Source organism: Cetorhinus maximus, chromosome 2 (assembly GCF_964194155.1).
Source record: "Cetorhinus maximus chromosome 2, sCetMax3.hap1.1, whole genome shotgun sequence".
NCBI classification, from domain to species: domain Eukaryota; kingdom Metazoa; phylum Chordata; class Chondrichthyes; order Lamniformes; family Cetorhinidae; genus Cetorhinus; species Cetorhinus maximus.
Genome location: NC_135880.1, coordinates 105,853,016 through 105,866,526, shown reverse-complemented (window position 1 = coordinate 105,866,526; position 13,511 = coordinate 105,853,016). Strand labels below are relative to the sequence as shown.

The 13,511-nt window shown below is 46.6% G+C and overlaps 1 protein-coding gene across 2 annotated transcripts in view; it reads right to left on the bottom strand.

The window, feature by feature from the left end:
* LOC144696457 (solute carrier family 28 member 3-like) overlaps window positions 1–13,511 on the bottom strand; it is a 231,588-nt gene that overhangs the window by 32,991 nt on the left and 185,086 nt on the right. For both annotated transcript variants that reach the window (XM_078567765.1, XM_078567772.1), the window contains one exon: window positions 6,154–6,279. In XM_078567765.1, the coding sequence (XP_078423891.1) occupies window positions 6,154–6,279 (126 nt within the window). The remainder of the gene's footprint in view (window positions 1–6,153; window positions 6,280–13,511) is intronic.

Below are 13,511 nucleotides of genomic sequence, written 5' to 3'. Positions count from 1 at the left end.
AAGTTTATAATTTAGATATTTCAAGTCCTCAGTTATAATCCTGCTGAAGACCTGCCAGGTCTGAAATATGCAGCGTCTAATAAATAGGAACAGATGACTATGGCCATTGAGGCCAGCAGTGCCTTATCACACTCTCCCTTGTCTTTGCAGGAGAAACAGGCCCATAATGCCCAGGAAAAGACCCAAACAGAAGTAGGGGATCCCTATCTTCATGTTATCAACACCATGGAATAAGGAGCCATGGACATCACCAGGGTCACAGATAATAAAGAAATCAGGCAAGGTGAAATGAACACCCGCGGTGGAAATGGTGATTAAAGCCTTATTAAAGATCTTATATATAAAACTTTTAAAGATTTAATCTTTACAACCTCCTTCCATTATTTTTGAGTGGGGAAGGGGTGAAAAGTGTTTAAATAAAAATGGCCAATTTATTACAGTTAGAATATCCTCTGATCAATTATTGTAATGTTACCAGCATACAAAATAGCCTCGAATGAAACTGGCTTTAACAACTGATGCGTTAATTAAGAGGGTGCACTGCACTCCAACCCGTCCAGCAGCAAACCGAAGATTCAGTTGCATTGGGAAGCCTCAGGAATGTAGAGACTTACGCTCTCCAAGCCTAGTTCCCATGATATCTTCTCATGTCTCCCACAGATGTAGACATCCAGGTAATCAGGCCAACTTCCTCACCATCAGTTGGCCAAGCGCAGCAACAGCAGGGCTCAGAAGAGGCATCATCGCCTTACAAGAGCATCTTCCACCAGCACAGATACAGTCACCTTGGTGTGTCCACATGCACGGTTGGGTAAGGTGGAACTAATGTGGTAGAGGAGGTACCAGAGGCAGAGGCAGCTGTGGGAAATCCCCCACAGAGGATATAGGGCACAGTCCTGCTCAGCTGGGTACAAAAGCAGGGCCGCTGGAGTCACAGGAAAGGAGCCAGTGTGCTCTCGTGAAAATCTGAAGCCCCTTAATGAGCTCTGAATGAGTTATTTCACAAAGTTAATTGGTGATGTTAATAGATTGAGTTGGCTCTCGAGGCCACCCTCCCCCCACCTTGGTGAAACACACTGGTGGCGAGAATGGTATGCTGGCCAGCACCAGTATTTGGTTCCCATGCATGTGAAAACCTGAACATTCAATCATTTGTCAGGAATAGTTATTTTGTAAGAAACTATGGCTGATATTGAGAATAATTATGTAGTCTCATCACAATGGTGGCAGGATGGGTGCTCCTGGAACGCATCATGTGCAACTAGCCCACAGATCTGATTACTTCAAGTTCACGAGATTTAGATTTAAACAATACTAATATGTATCTGGTGCACAAGCCTAGGTATGGAATATATTAATGGGAGAAGGTAAGAGGAAGGGCATACCGGAACACCTTAAGTGCTGCTGGAAAATTAAAAGGAATACTTACAAAGTACACTCACGGAAGGGAAAGGGTGAAAGTATTAATTTAAATAATTGTCAGTTTTTCTAAAGTTTGCAGGGGGAAGAAACAAAAAAGTAGCAAAAAAAAGTGAAGGCAGACAAAAGATCGATGCATTAAACAGCCTTGAGCGTATGATGGAAGAACACAGCACCAGACTTCATCTGATGCCTGGGGAAGTGGATGTACCACTGTATGAGATGAGTCTAAGAGGCAGTGGATCATATTGAAAGTAAAAGAGTAATTAAACTAAGTGTTAGTCCGTTAGAGGATGAGACTGGGGAATTAATAATGGAAAACAACGAAATGGCAGAGACGTTGAACAAGTATTTTGCATCTGTGTACACAGTAGAAGACTCAAAAAGCATTTTGAATTATTAAAAAATCAAGAGGCTAAAGGGAGTGAGGAACTTGAAACAATCACTATCACTAGAGAAAATTTACTTGGAAAACTTATGGGGGTGCTAAAGTCCCCTGGACCTGATAGCCTGCATCCTAGGGTCTTAAAAGAAGTGGCTGTAGAAATACTGGATGCATTGGTTGTACTGTAATCTTCCACAATTCCCTAGATTCTGGAAAGGTTCCATCGGATTGGAAAACCACAAATTTAACACCTCTATTCAAGAAAGGAGGGAGGCAGAAGGCAGGAAACTACAGGCTAATTAGCCTTATATCTGCCATTGGGAAATGCTGGAATCCATAATTAACGAATGGTAGCATTATTATGCATGTTTGGCTGTGAGCCCAGTCCAATAAAAGCATTAACTCATCAGGGGGTTCTATTTTGACAACTGAAATGAATTGGTGACTTTGCTTGATTGACATCTTTTAGTGATTATACTAAGTTGACTGTGACCTCTTTGTCAAGTCTCAATGTTTATTTAGAGAAGATTAACAGGTGTGAAGTGTTTGAAGTCTCTGCTATTGATATTTTAATGGTCTGCTGTGAAAATGCTGGCCCGTCTCTAAGAAAATTGTTGGGGGCTAGGAGATGCCTACCCCTGTAATTGAGCCAACCAGGTTGGGAGTGGCTTGCAACCATTAACCTGCACTAGTGAAAATTGGGGGTGCCAGGTATGGGGGTGGGAATTCTGGAATCAGGTCCAACGGGATCTGATGTCCTTGTACATGAATAGCGAAAAGTTAGCATGTGGATACAGCAAGTAATTAGAAAGGCACACAGAATGTTTACCTTTATTGCAAGAGGGATGGAGTACAAAAGTAGAGAGGTCTTGCTGTAACTGTACAGGGCATTGGTGAGACCCCACTTAGAGTACTGTGTACAGTTTTGGCTCCTTACTTTATGGCGGATACACTTGCATTGGAAGTAGTTCAGAGACGGTTCACTGGGGTGAAAGGATTGTCTTACAAAGAAAGATTGAGCAAATTGGGCCTATACTCTCATTAGAGTTTAGAAGAATAAGAGGTGATCATATTAATAATTCTGAGGGGGCTTGACAGGGTAGGTGCTGAGAGGATATTTCCCCTCATGGGGGAATCTGGAGCATGTACCAGATGGACTGCAGTGATTCAAGCGTGTGGCTCACCAATACCTTCTCAAGGGCAATTAGAGATGAGAAAATGTTTGTCTTGCTAGTGACACCCACATTCCATGAAAGAATATTAAAAAAAAATGGGAGCACAGTTTTAAAATAATAGGTCTCCCATTTAAGATGGAGATGAAGGGAAATTTCTTCTCTCAGCGCATCATTAATCTCTGGAATTCTCTTCCCCAGAGAGCAGTGTTGGCTTGGTCATTGATTATATTCAAAACTGAGTTAAACAGATTGTTCATCTACAAGGGAGTCAAGAGTTATGGGAGCCAGCAGGAAAGTGGAGTTAAGGCCACAATCAGATCAGCTTTGATCTTTTTGAATGGTGGCATAGGCCCAAGGGGCCAAATGGCCTGTGTCTGCTCTGATATCTTATGATCGTGCGTAATAGGAGGTAGTGGTCAGGCTCAATATTATGACCATCTGTAACAGCAATCTATTAGGTAAATTTTCTGAATTGCGCCTAGTGGGGAAATCATAGAATCACAGAATCATTACAATGCAAGAGGCCATTCAGCCCATCGAGTCTGCCCTGGCTCTCTGAAAGAGCTTTCCACCTAGCTTCTCTCCCCTGTCTATCCCCATAACTTTGCACATTATTTATTTTCAGGTAGCAATCCAATTCCCTTTTGAACACCTCAATTGAATCTGCCTCCAGCACCCTTTCAGGAAGTTCGTTCCAGACTCCAACCATCCTCTGGGTGAAAAAAGTTTTCCTCATAGCACATTTACTCCTTTTACCAATTATTTTGAATCTGTGCCCTCTAGTACTTGATGCTCTCTTGAGTGGGAATAGTTTCTCACTATTTATTCTGTCCATAACCCTCATGATCTTGAATGCCTCTATCAAGTCTCCTCTCAGCCTTCTTTCCTCCAAGGAAAAGAGTCCCAACCTCTCCAATTTATCCTCATAGCTACAGTTCTTTATCCCTGGAATCATTCTTGTGAATCTCCTCTGTCTTCTCTCCAATGCCTTTATATCCTTCCTCAAGTATGGCATCCAGAACTGGACGCAGTACTCCTGATGTACTATTAGGTCAGATGGCCAAAAGCTTGGTCAAAAAGATAGGTTTTAAGGATTACCTTAAAGAAGGAATGCAAGTTAGGGAGGCTGAGAGGTGTAGAGAAGGAATTCCAGAGCTTCAGATCCAGGCAGCTGAACCACCAATGGTGGAGAAATTAAAATTGGAGATGCTCAATAGCCAGAATTAGATCAGCACAGATATCTTGGTGGGTTGTGCGGTCAGAGGCGGTTACAGAGATAAGGAAGAGTGAGGCAATGGAGGTATTTGAAAACAAGTATGAGAATTTTAAGATCAAGTCATTACTTGACTGTGAACCAATGTAAGGTCAGCGAGCACAGGGGAGATAGATGAACAGGATTTGGTGAGAGTTAAGGAAAGGATAGCAAAGGTTTGGATGATCTCAGCTTCATGAATGACAGAGTGTGGGAAACCAGCAAGGACTGCATTGGAATAGTCAAATTTGTAGGTAACAAAGGCATGAATGTGGGTTTCGGCAGTAGATTAGCTGAAACACAGGCGAATTTGGATGGTGTTATGAAGATGAAAATAGGAAGTTTTAGTGACGACATGAATATGTGGTCAGAAGCTCATCTCAGGGTCAAATATGATACTAAGATTGTGAACAGACTGATTTAGTCTTAGACTGTTGCCATGGAGAGAGATGGAGTCAGTAGTTAGGGAATGGAATTTGGAGTGGGGATTGAAGACAATGACATCAGCCTTCCCTATATTAAATTGAAGGAAACTTCTGTTCATCCAGTGTTGGATGTCGTATAAGCAGTCTGATGATGTAGCCAAAATAGAGGAGTCGAGAGAGGTGATTTTGAGACAGAGTGGGAGTCATCAGTGTACACGTGAAAAGTACTACAGCACTTTCAAATGATGTTGCCAAGGGGCAGCACGTAGGTGAGAAGTAGGAGGAGACCAAGGATAGATCATTCTGGCATATCAGAGATAATGGTGCAGAAGGATGAAGAGAAGTCATTGCAAGAGATACTCCGGCTGCAATTTGATAGATAAGAATGGAACCAGGTGTGAGTAGCCCTAGGCAGCTGAACGTACTGGAGGAGGATGGTGTGGTCTCCCTTGACATTCAACAGAATTACCATTGTTGAATCCCCACCATCAACATTCTGGGGTTAACCACTGACCAGACACTTAACTGGACCTGCAAAAATAAATACTGTGGCTACAAGAGCAGGTCAGAAACTCGGAATTCTGTGGTGAGCAACTTACCTCCTGACTCCCCAAAGCCTTTCCTCTACCCACAAGACACAAGTCAGAACTCTGATGGGGAATACTCTCCACTTCCTGGATGAGTGTAGCTCCAACAACCCTTAAGAAGATCAACACCAACCAAGTCAAAGCAGTTGACTTGATTGGCACAATATCCATCACTTTAAAAATTCAACCCCCCCACCACCAACAGACTGTATATCATCTATAATAATTCATAAACACTTTGTTAACACCACCTTCCTAACTCGCTATCTCAAATGCCTGGACTAACAAGGGTAGTAGGCACATGGGAACATTACCGCCTGCAAATCTCCCTTCAAGTCACACCATACTGACTCAGAAATATGTCGCCATTTCATCATCATTGTTGGATCAAAAATCCTGGAACTCCCTACCTTACTTTAATACAGTGTACCCACAGCACAGTGACTGCAGCAGTTCAAGAAGGCAAATCACCACCACCTTTTCAAAGGCAATTAAGGATGGCCAGCAATGCTCAGATCCCATGAACAAATAAAATCAAAACATCTGTCCCCTTGAACATCACCTCTTATCTTCATGCTCTTGCAACAACTATCCCACTTTTCCATTGCCACACCTCCCTCCTGAGTAGTAGGAAGCTACCTCTCTGTAATGAGGTTCCTGCAGGAGCTTGTGCTATTTAGGTAATGCTCTCAACTCAGGGAACCGAGTTGGGACAGCAGGCTGAAGCCCAGTTCTCACCCTCTTCTAATATAAGGAGAATAACTGAGTCCATGGAGTCTATCAGCCATGTTAAAATTGGGAAAAAGTTGTATTGTTCCGATTAACTTGTAGATTAATATTATGCACAATCATAACAGAACAAAAAGCTTCTACTTTTGTCATTCAGAAATAGCCTATGTCAATCACTCACCCCAAATGAAATATATGCTCCCAGGACGGATCCTGCAACAGATGCAAATCCACTAGTCATTACAGAATGTATTTCCGATCTTGTGAGATCCACTATATATGGACGAATTAGCAGTGGAGACTCGGTCTATCCAGAACATATAATAAAATAGACATTTTAAAATCTGACATTAGAGCACCAATTTGTCAAAAGTGCACTGCTCTTTCAGAGAGGAGTGATTAATTCATATAAACATAGTAAAATGAAATCTGGCATTTTATAAAGATTCAGTTTTCAAGATGAGGCTCACAGTTTCTAAAACACCCTATAACTCTGATGTTGACCCAGTTATTTATCTCACAATGTAACGAACTAGAAAGGAGAAATTGTACCAGTGAACAGGGTGAAAAGAAGAGCTAAAAACTTTAATAAAGTGAGTTGGAGTTTCTAATAGGGACATCATTCTGCAGTCAGGAGGCAAAAAGACTAAAAACTCAGTTCAAGCATTTTTGAGAGGTGCACTGATAAGCAGATCCTCTGTAACCCTCAGATATTCCTGCAACGTAGGAAAAAGTAAGGTGATTTGAAAAGAGAAGCAAGTTAGGTGCTATACTAGTTGTGTACCTAGTCTTAATTTGTATTACAGAAGCCTAGACAAGAGTATGTCCAAGGTGCCACAATGAAAATTCTATTCCTTCATGTATCTGGAGTTATTATCGTGGAGAGGCATCTGAAGGAGCATTAAAGGAAAAATGTGCAGTAACCTTATCTATCTAAAATTCTCAGTGATTCATTGTATCTCCACAGATACTGCAAGAAGAATCCTGGAAGAAGACACGGGAGATGAGAAACTGAAGCTGAAATTTTATGTGGAGGAGCAACCCTGCTGCTGCCGGCTCTGGTAGCCAAGATCGGATTTTACCTCAGGCAATTAATTGCCTTCAGTCATGGCTTCTGCCTCCCTCAGGCAGGAAGTCCTGCCACCAAGAGCTGGCAGGAGAGGACGCCACTGCTCAAGCAGGCCCTGGCCCAGCCACAATCGAGATGACCCAGAGTGGGGTTGGGATTCACCAGGGCCTTTCTGATTCCTGAATGTCCTAGGTCTCCTGCCTGCTCTCTTTCAGCTATTCTGTCATTTGAGTAGAAAAGTACTTCAATTAGTATCTGTGTTATCCAAGTGTGTGGTGCATTGGTAGCTTGTCAAGATGCCATGATAGTGAGGGGATCGTGCTTTGTGGCCTGGCATTATTAGTGATGGGTTCACCATGTAGAGGCTTGGTGGTCTCGCTGTTCTTGTACAATTTGCAGAGTAGCATGTGTTGAGACTACGCAGCACTTGCAGAGCGATGCTGTGATCTGTTGCACGTGCATTTGGTTGAGTGCAGACACTTGCAGGAGGGATGCAGCAAAAGGTTGTTCCAGTAGAGTCCTCAGAGTTGAGTCTGCACAGCAGCAGATGAGGACAGCAATTAACCTCACAGTAGGTTGGGAGGACACTAAGGAATTCTTCATAATAGGTATCTCACAGGGCAACAATGTATCAACCAATTACATCAACAATGACAGTATGTACTCACAGGTCAAAGTTCAGCCACCTAGTGAAGTGTTGACAGTCACTTCCTGACCATTGTTCAGCATTTGCAGTCTCTTTCTGAACACCTTAACATGAGGTGAAGTGATAAAAGTATGGCACTGGTGGCAGGCCTTTTGTTGGGCCTCGGATGTGATGGACCCGCCTCCACTCCCAGCACCATTTGTGTTGCAGATTACGCCTCTGTGCTTCTTCGACAGGCCATGATCCCAACTCTAGCCCGCCCCCAACTCTGCGGGGTGAAAATATGGTGTGCGGGCACAGCCACTTAGGAGGTAGAATCACGATGTCGGGAAATTTCCTGACTCCTAATTCACACCTCAAAGGGGAAAATCGAGCCCTTTGTATAAGGCTGAGGGTGAGTGTCAGGGTTGGGTAGACAGATAGGAATATGAGGAAGTGCCTAAGCAAAGAAGGAGCAGTGTAAGGCAAAATAAGTTGGTGTGAGGAGTAATATGCAAGAGTAGACTTGAGAACACAGATTGAAGGGGTTGGGATGATACGCACATCAGGACATAGGTAACCAGACCATTGCTCTCACCTTCCCATGTTTAGGTAATTGAACTGCTTCCTGCATTGTGTCCAGAAGCGTGGAATTCCCAGCCAGCTTCTTCCTCCTGTCGCTAGGGAACAGCACACGTCTCCAGGTCCTCACAACCCCAGCATCATGTCCAGGGAAGCATCAGTGAAATGAGGCGCAATCTTCGACCATATGGATTCCATTCTGGCACTTGCTTCTCTTTGGCTCTCAACTGCAAGCTCTTTCAACATGCATGTTTGGAATGTCTATATAAATATTGTCGTTGAAATCATGTTATGCATCATCCCTGATGACACTAATTGGTCAGGAGACCCGGAAATCATATGATAACAGAGTGGCTGGGTTAAAAAGACAGTGATAGTCACTGTGCACTTACTTCTGGGTTTTCCATGCATTAGCAACTCCCCCACTCCCAGTGAGTTCCAAACATAAAATCCAGCTCATAGTCTGGGACAGACTAAAGTAGATAGTTTAGATGAGAAGAGGGCATTAGGTGACATACTAAGCACAAGGAAGCCAGAAGACATGGCCAGAATTTTCCACCCCCATGGGCGGCGGGCGTCATAGTGGGCTGAGGGGGAGCAATATGATGTGAAGGCCAAAAATCAGTTTTGCGTCATTGTGAAACCAGTTAGCCATCATCTACCCCGCCCATTAATGGCTGGCTGCCTTTCCTGCCGTCCAACGTTGGGAACATAATTTCAATGCGTTTGCACCTCATCAACTTGCCTGCCCAATAGAATTATCCCCCCACATCAAATTTATCTCCCATGTCAACTTGACTTCAGAATGACGAGATTCACAACAGCATTTAAAATGCGTGCACCTGGCGAGTTGAACTGCGAGGGGAACTCGGAGGGGAGTGCACACTACTGTTGCGCAGTGCACGTGAGAGTTGCCCGTTCAAGTAAGAGGCGCCACGCATTCAGGCGAGGGCATAGGCAAGTTGCTTTTTCCCAGCTGGCTTACAAAGTGATGCCGGGGCAAGGGCTGCACATCGGTTGGGGCGAGGTGGGGAGTGCAAGGCAGTACGGTCTGATGGAAGTGCACAAGCACATGTGGTGGTGGGTAGGGAAGTGGCCACGCATTAGGGAAACCGTGTATAAAATGAGTATTCTTCCGCATCTGAGACAGGTTAGGAGCAGTTACATTGACATGTGTGGAGTTGGGCATCTAACTTATCTGCCCACTCAAGCAAAGCAGAGGCATGAAAGTACCACCACATGCACCTGAACTTTTCACCCTTGGGTGCAGACTGCAAATTAATGAGTGTTTTAGGGGGCTGCAGAACAATTGGACAACTCCTTGTGAAAGTTGGCCATGGAGCAGTCACTGGTGGAGGTGCTGACAGCCCCTTGCAATGTCTTCATTCAGGTTTGGACCAGTCTCTCCCATGGTTCAAGCTAACAGCGCAGCCTAGCAGTACGGGTTAGGAGAATGCTTGGGCCTGAGCTGAGAGCACAGCATGCAGTCCAGTGGGTGAAGCTGCCCCAATTGGTCAGGTGGAGTGGGGCGGAGATGGATGGCGTTTCAGCTAGCCATGCAGCGCACAAAACTCTGGCCACCCAAGTGCTGGCCAACACTCTCTGGCATTGGTTGAGGGGCCTTAAGACAGAGTCGGAGCCGCACACGTAACCATGAGAGGTCCCTAGGTGACCAATGCTAACCCATGTGTCTCTCTCTTTCATCCTGCAGGAGGAGTACATGAGGAGCATGGAGCCTGGCTGAACACCTCATGGCTTACAGGGAGTGAAGACAAAGGAGAAGAGAGCAATGGATGCGCCTGGCTGGACAGAGGGAGGAGTAGTAGCCTCAAGAAGAAGGGATGGCTGGGGCTCCTGCAAACACCAACTGAAGAGCCACAGCGAGCCATCACGGGTCGGCACCTAACTAGGCCCAAGGTCTACAGACAGCTCTTGTCATTCCTGCAGATGGGTCACATATGACACCTGCTGCAGGATTTGGCGCCACAGGGACTAGGAGGGCATCCACTGCCTGTGGCTGTGAAAGTGACAGCGACACTCAATTTTTACACCAGTGGCTCCTTCCACGACTCCACAGGTGACCTCTGCAGGATCTCGCAAGCTTCCACATACAAGTGCATCCAGGATGTCACTGACGCCATATTCGCGAAGGCACACAACTTTGTGCATTTCAACCGTGATCAAGCAAGGCAGCAAGATCACTGGGATTTGCGCAGATCTCTGGTTTTCCACAGGTGCACCGTGCCATCAACTGCATGCATGTGGCGCTCAGATCTCCATGGCAACAAGCAATGCAGTATGTGAACCGTGAGGGCTTCCGATTGCTGGAAGTTCAGCTAGTCTGCGACCACAGCAAATACATCCTGCAGGTCTGCGCACAATGCCCAGTCAGTCTCCATGACTCCTACATTCTCAGTATGTCTCAGATCCCTGACATCTTCCAGCATCCACAGAGGCAGTAGGTTGGCTCCTCGGTGACAAGGGCTACATGTAGAGGATGTGGCTGATGGCACCTGTGCGGCTGTCTCAGAATGCAGCAGAGAGAAGGTGCAGCAAGGCTTATGCTGCAACTCAGTTTGGTGGAGCAAACCATTGGGATGTGGAAAATGAGGTTCCAGCACCTGGACTGGTCTGATGGAGCCCTGCAATACAGTCCTCAGAGGGTGTCATGCATTATCGTCACCTGCTGAATCCTACACAACCTGGCATTGCAACGGGGGTAGGAGCTGCCTGAGGAAGAGATGGAGGAGCTGCATGTCTCCTCTAATGAGGAGGACATTGATGGAGAAGAGGGTGCCGAGGTCCTCAAAGGTGAGGGTGACGGCCATCACATTATCCAGACAAGGCATGCACTCTCGGGAGGCCCTCGTAGCCATTAGATTCGTGGAGGATGATGAAGACATGCAGTGAGGGCACTCCATAGATCCTCACATTGCATCTACGAACGCTTGGCTCCTGTCTGGCTGATGACAGCACACATACCCTCTGTGATAAGGCTCCTGTCATGGAGACGCAGCAGATGGCCAAGTCGCTACATTCCAGGAGGATTTTGGCGACATATAGATAGCTTATGTGAATGTCTGACTCCTGCCTGGCTGATGGCAGCTCATTTGCGCTCTGTGAACAGGGTCATATCATGAAGATGCAGTGGGGAAACTTTAACTTCTCCTGATCCTATTGCATCCTTTGTGAGCTGAACCCTTCAGGACCACACTGTCACTGGACACAAATGTTGATGAGATGGGGGGCCAGCTGCACCTCAAAGGAATTCTGTGACACCAGCCCACAACATTCTGGCAGCAATGATAAGCTCATTAAGGTGCAAACATGACTGATGTGCCGAGTGACTGTGAAGCTGCACCATCAGTGTGCTGGGAAGGTAGCACAAAGTGCAGGGAAGAGGCCCTGGACTGAGACACCAACCTTTATCTTGTGCAGGAACCAAGTTTTCACTTCAGACTGACACGAACACAGCTCAATATAACATAGACAGGGTGGCATTGTTGGGAGTTTATTTACAATAGACAACATTATGTACATGTGATTAACACCCATGCTCACGCAGTGAAACTACACTTTCTTAACCTTCCTAATCCTGCCGCTACGTATTGGTGCTCCACTGACATCTACAGCGGAGGAGGAGGCAGCCTGCTGACTGCTAGGCCCTGTTTGTGTTGACCTTGGCGGGCATTCTTTGAAGGGCTGAGACCTGGAGGACCCCGGCCTGCTTTCGGGGTCCTGCTGTGTGGCAGTAGTACACCCTCCTCGGCCTGTGGAGCTGGAGCTGCTGGGGTCACAGGAAGAAGGAATTTGTATGGTTCGGAAGCTCCCAGAGTTACCTGGATGAATGGTCCCAGGCTGCGCACCTGCTGATCCTCCTCCCTATGGGTGCCCGAGGGCCCCTGGCTGACTCCTTGAGGAGAAGGGGAAGCTGGAGTGAGATCGAGCTGCTCCACACCCCTCTCGCGTTGATACCGTTGGAAGCCAACTATGGTGTCAGCAATGGGGTTCAGCTCACGCAGTAGTGCAGCACTGATGTCCTGGCCCAAGGTCTCCATGGCGGCCACCATCTTCTCAGTGTTGACCTCAGTGCGCAAGCCAGCGCGATCATCTCAGACTGAAGGCGAACAGACTGCGCCTTGCAATCTGAGGAGTGCAGCGGACATCCCTTCCTGATGTTCCTGAGCTTGCCTCTGCAGCTCCAGCAACTGAGGTATGACCGAGTCCAGAGGTTCCTAATGTGACTCGGACTGAGCATATTTCTGGCTTTCAGCAGTCCTCCGAGTACCGGAAACCTGTGAAATCCCTGCTGCCGCCTGCTGTGGATCAGACAGTTCATGTGCTCAGCAGATTGTGACCCCGAGGCTATTCCAGAGCTAGGTCCCACCAAGGTGTGTGTCTCTGCACTGGTAGAGGGTGTGGGTCAGCACTGTGACCTGGGTCTTCAATGATGGTGCCATCAGATTCTTCTTCCAAAGTGTCTTTGGGGCTTGAGTTGAGGACCTGGCTTGTGGACCCCTCAGCTGCTTCCCACATGTCCCTGCGAAAGCAAAGAGAGATAATTAGTGCATGGCTCTGCGGAACAGAGGAACTCACTCACAGCATGGTTGTCTGTTGTATGTTGCACTCCTGGATCCTCATTTGGTCGAGCACCGCCAACCTCACCGTCGGCACAGGAGCTGTCCAGGTCGTCGCTGGCCAGCTGGGTGAGTCCATTTGCAAAGTTTGTGAGGAGCTCGATGAGAGGCATTCCCCCACCAGTCTGCGACCTCTCCCTTTTGTTGTGTGCCATCTTGTCCTGCATGAATACAGGTTGAGAATTGTAAGCAGGATGTCTGCCAGGCCAGGTGATAAGTATGCCTGGCACATGTGGGTGTCGAGTGGTGCCATGGATGGGATGCGGACACGGTCTTCAGGGCAAATGAAGGTGTGTCAGAGAGAGTGAATGGTGATGTCCCTTGAACTGGCAGTGAGTGAGATCCCTGTGTATCTGTGATGGGTTTGTGGGTGTGAGAGCTGAGAGTGATGAGAGTGACTTACCCTGGCAGAACAGAGATCATTCATCCTCTTTCGGCACTGGGTTGCATTGGCAATGACCACCGCTGCCATCGCCTCCCACACTGGATTTGTCATCTTGTTTGCTGGTCTTCACCTAGAGCAGGGGTACAGAGCTTCACGGCAGGCCTCCACAGCATCCAGTAGGCGCCTGAGAGAGATGTCGCTAAATTTGGTGGCAGCATGTTTCCTCCCTTTGGCAGCCATG